Source organism: Sinocyclocheilus rhinocerous, unplaced genomic scaffold, assembly GCF_001515625.1.
Source record: "Sinocyclocheilus rhinocerous isolate Xijiao unplaced genomic scaffold, SAMN03320098_v1.1 scaffold1960, whole genome shotgun sequence".
NCBI lineage: Eukaryota > Metazoa > Chordata > Actinopteri > Cypriniformes > Cyprinidae > Sinocyclocheilus > Sinocyclocheilus rhinocerous.
Genome location: NW_015661990.1, coordinates 399,726 through 404,908, shown reverse-complemented (window position 1 = coordinate 404,908; position 5,183 = coordinate 399,726). Strand labels below are relative to the sequence as shown.

Here is a 5,183-nt window from a genome sequence, read left to right as displayed (position 1 = left end):
TATATATATATATATATATATATATATATATACATATATAACATTTCTGTCCCCCTCACTTCTGAAATGATGGCTACGCCCCTGATTGATATGTTTCATTATCGTTATAGTTACAGTGTGGACTTCACTATTCTCAAAGAATTAGAATGATTAAAACTTTATAATAGATTATCGTTATAGTTATCAGGGCAGACAACAACTGCAACGTGCTCTTATAATAAACGGGAAAAAATTGCATTCTGTGTGAACGGCCCCTAAGCAGATTTTAGAAAAGACTAAAATGTGGCATAACAGGATTGAATAAACACTCAAATTTCAACTATGTCAGCTGTACCATATTAAATTAAATTAAATTAATGACCATTACTAATAACAACTACACTGTAATATACTCTAAACTGTTGTGTAACGGTGGAACTAAACTTGGTGGAAATGTAAATGCTGTAAAGTAAGATTAAGTAAATGTGAAGTAACAGGGTTGAAGACACTAAAATTTCTATTTGTTCAGTTGTACATATTTTCTGATTTCAAAATGCGTTATTAAAACAAACACTATAATATTCTATATTGAGTAACAGGATGGAACTTAACAGTGAAAATGCTTTAGAAATATATGATGAAATGTGGTGTAACAGGGCTGAATACTAAAATGTATACTCCGTCAGTTGTACATATCTGATTATAAATTGAGGACCATTATTAAAAGCAACTACTCTGTAATATATTCTACCCTGTCATGTAACAGGGTGGATCCTAACATGGTGGAAATGTACGTAATGTAAAGTAAAATAAGCTGATTTTAAATTAAATCATAAAAAGTGAAATAAGGGTTGAAGAAACATTAAAATTTCTTCTTCGACAGCTGTACATATTCCTTGAATACAAATTAATGACTGTCATTAAAAACAACTACATAATATACACTGTTGTAAGACAGGATGGAACCTGCGGTGGAAATGTAAATGATGTGAAGTAAGATTAAGCAGAGTTTAGATATAAATTACGAAATGTAGAATAACAGGGTTGAAGCAAGACTTAAATTTGTACTTTGACATTTGGACATGTTCCTTGAATACAAATAAATGACTTTTAAAATCAACTACATTGTAATATACACTATTGTGTAACAGGATGAAAACATAACATGGTAGAAATGTAAATGCTTTTTGGAAATAATGAAATGTGACAGAGTTGAATACTCAAGATTTCTACTTTATTCCCTGATTACAATTACTGTCGTTAAAAACAACCGCACTGTAATATATTTTAGTGTTGCGTAACAGGATGCAACCTAACATGGTGGAAATGTAAATGATGCAAAGTAAGATTAAGCAGATTTTAGATATAAATTATGAAATGTGGAATAACAGGGTTGAAAAAAAAACAACCACACTGTAATATATTTTAGATATTTAGTGTTGTGTAACAGGGTTGAACATAACATGGTGGAAATGAAGATGTTGTAAAATAAATAGTCGTAGTTCTGTGATGCGTCAGGGTTAACGGCTGATCTAATCTTGACGTTAATTGCACTACCTAACACTTTGACATTTTACTGACATCCCATTAAATTCAGACTAACGGTGGAAATTTGTGTGAGACAAAGTACATATTAACAGGGTGGAAAGCAGTACTAGGGATACACATGTGTCCTCTGACAACAGTGATTATAATGTATTAAATATGTATATTATTTTGTGTACATATAAGCTATATGTAAACTTAAAATGAGTAGTTTTAGTGTATAACATGATATTTTTCTCATTGACAAATACATAATTTGTGAAAACACAGACTACCTGACGCCAAGAATAAGTGAAGCTTCTCTCCTGGTCATCTTTGGTTCAAAACCACCTCTGTAGTATCCGCTACCAAATGCCTGTCGCACACATGTAAATTGCGTTTGTTAAAATAAAATTGTATGAGTTTATTAAGATAAAGTATGGATTATATTAGAAGAAGAATATAACTTGCAGATTTGGATGCCTCCAGAGCGTGTTTCACTTGCGGCTCCATATGTTTCATGGCTTGCATTGCATAGCGACCTGTAAAAAATGGGCCATTAGAAAACAATCAGGCTTAATTAATCAACAGATGTGAAATGTATCATGTTCCTGTGCAGATTTCTCATAATGTGCTGGAACTGTACCTGCAAACCCTGCTGCTGCCAGGGTAAGGCCCACGGCCACCATGGTACTAGCCTAAAATACATTAAACAATAACCCTTGATTGTGCGATTTGCATTAATTGAGAGGCAATTTGCATTATTTAATACAACCACACACCAGAACACATCGCTTATATACAGACTATTTCTCATCACATGTATCATAATCATATCCCACAGTAGCACACAATATTAACCCATATACAGATTGCACAAGTTTCACTTGAAGCTTTATGTTTTATAGTGTGAAAATGACATATACTATGTTTAATAAACACACTTTGAATGTATTTATATGTCAAATGGCAAATATCTATAAACATGAATTATTTGCTCAGGTTGTCAATCTATAACAGCACTGAATGTCACTATCAGTTAGCAGCGATGTGCTAATGCTAGCTCTCTTTTGCTTTTAATTTGCTTAATAAAAGCATCAAAAATCGCGTCACATTGGATTACAGTGAAAGAGGAAACACTTACCATTTTCTCTGCTAAGATCCTGTGTTGTGATCGTCTATAATCATAACTTTATTCATAACTGACTGCTAAATGTCATGCTCATGTGTTGTTGTTTTGGTGACTTCTGAACTTCAGAGAGAGAGCGACCTGCCGCAAAACGAGCCAGCACGTCGCGAAGCCCGAACTGACGTCGTAAATCGTCAGGCGCAAAGGCAAGTCACAAGTTTTTTGTAGAGCTCCTTGGTCTCGTGCTGTGCTGAAATGTAAGGTAACCATAGTAACAGTGACTGTCTGATGCTATTTATGAATGAAAAGCTGAGTTTGAAAACGGAAACCTATTTGTATAGAAACATATCATGTGTAGACTAAACATCGACAAAATCTATTAACATCATCATAAACATATTTCATGGATAGAGGACCACGTTATGAATGAGTGCCATATTCAAATGGTCATATTTCCCCACAAATCAATATGAGAGTATATAAAAGACGTGATATATTATATTTTCGAGACAATTTCTCAGCTGTGTCAAAGTCCCGGTACTGTTATGCAAACATCTCATTCTCATGATGCACATAGTTAGGCAGTATCTATTTACACTGATGCACATAGCCAAACTTGTCAAAGCTCAAAATAAATACATATATAATACATAAGTAAGTAAATAAATAAATGAATTTAATTTAATAGTTTTTTCAGTGTAAAGTATTTATACATCATGGTAAAGTTTGTTGTACTTCCTGTAACTTACATGGGTTTATTTATTTGTTATTGTAGTATAGTAATTTTAGTAACGTAATATAGACATTACAGTGTCGTCCATGAAAAAAAAAATACTGACAATAATGGGAATAAAAATATTTTTTAAAAACTATCATCTCATAATTCAGACTTTATCATAATTGTTTATGTCATAATTTTGACTTTTTGTTATAATTATGACTTTTCATCTCACAATTTAGACCTTTTATCTCATAATTATGAGTTAGTATGTCATAGTTTTGACTTATGTCATTATTGTTTTTGTTGTCATAATTTTGACTTTTGCCATAATTGGCATAATGTGTCTTAATTGCATGACTTAGTTTGTCATTATTTTGACATATTTCCTCATAATCTTGACTCATAATTTTGATTTTTAATCTCACAATTATGACCCTTTATGTAATAATTATGATTTAGCAAACCATAATAAATAGTCTTCGTTTTATTTATGTAAAATTGACATTATTTGCTTTGTATTGTGACTTAGTATCTCATAATTTTTTTTGTTGTCATAATTTTGACTTTTGCCATAATTGGCATAATGTGTCTTAATTGCCACTTTTTTATCTCATAGTCATGGCTCATAATTTCAACCTTTTATGTCTTAATTGACTTAGCATCTCATAATTTTGACTTTATCTCATCATTTTGATTTATGTCATAGTTTTGACTTTTTATCATAATAGACCACTTTCCTGTGACCAATGTGTTTATAAAGTCATAGACAATTTCATCTTAAGTCAAGTCATAATTTTGACTTTTTTATCTCATAATTTCGATTTAGGTCATAATTTAGATTTTTGTAAAAAAAATCATAATTATGATTTGGTTCTTATCTCATAATCATGACTCATATTTTTTAAGATTTATGTCATAATTATGACATAGTATCTAATAATTTTGACTTTTTAATCTCATAATTCTGAATCTGATTTATGTCATAATTGCTGTTGTTGACGTCATAATTTTGACTTTTTGCCATATTTATGGATTAATATGTCATAATGTTCACTTTTTATCTCATAATCATGGCTCATAATTTCAACCTTTTATGTCTTAATTGACTTAGCATCTCATCATTTGGACTTTTTATCTCATAATTTCTATTTAGTTAATAATTTTGATTTTTTTTTAAATCATAATTATGACTTGGTATGTCACAATATTAACCTTTTCTTATCTAAAAATCATGACTCATTTTCGACGATTTATATCATAATTATGACTTAGTATCTCATAATTTTGACTTTTTAATCTCATAATTCTTACTTCGATTTATGTCATAATTGTTTTTGTTGTCATAATTTTGACTTTTTTTTGCCATATTTATGGATTAGTGTCTCATAATGTTCACTTTTTATCTCATAGTCATGGCTCATAATTTCAACCTTTTATGTCTTAATTGACTTAGCATCTCATCATTTGGACTTTTTATCTCATAATTTCTATTTAGTTAATAATTTTGATTTTTTTTTAAATCATAATTATGACTTGGTATGTCACAATATTAACCTTTTCTTATCTAAAAATCATGACTCATTTTCGACGATTTATATCATAATTATGACTTAGTATCTCATAATTTTGACTTTTTAATCTCATAATTCTTACTTCGATTTATGTCATAATTGTTTTTGTTGTCATAATTTTGACTTTTTTTTGCCATATTTATGGATTAGTGTCTCATAATGTTCACTTTTTATCTCATAGTCATGGCTCATAATTTCAACCTTTTATGTCTTAATTGACTTAGCATCTCATAATTTTGACTTTATCTCATAATTTTGA

At 30.1% G+C, this 5,183-nt stretch overlaps 1 protein-coding gene across 1 annotated transcript in view; it reads right to left on the bottom strand.

The window, feature by feature from the left end:
- LOC107727073 (mitochondrial import inner membrane translocase subunit TIM14) overlaps window positions 1-2,791 on the bottom strand; it is a 3,689-nt gene extending 898 nt beyond the window's left edge. The window contains exons 1-4 of the mRNA XM_016536837.1: window positions 2,648-2,791; window positions 2,150-2,201; window positions 1,975-2,045; window positions 1,800-1,879 (exon numbers count right to left, since the gene is read on the bottom strand). Coding sequence (XP_016392323.1) covers window positions 1,800-1,879; window positions 1,975-2,045; window positions 2,150-2,201; window positions 2,648-2,650 — 206 coding nt within the window. The 5' untranslated portion in view covers window positions 2,651-2,791. The remainder of the gene's footprint in view (window positions 1-1,799; window positions 1,880-1,974; window positions 2,046-2,149; window positions 2,202-2,647) is intronic.
- Between the last annotated feature and the right edge of the window lie 2,392 nt (window positions 2,792-5,183).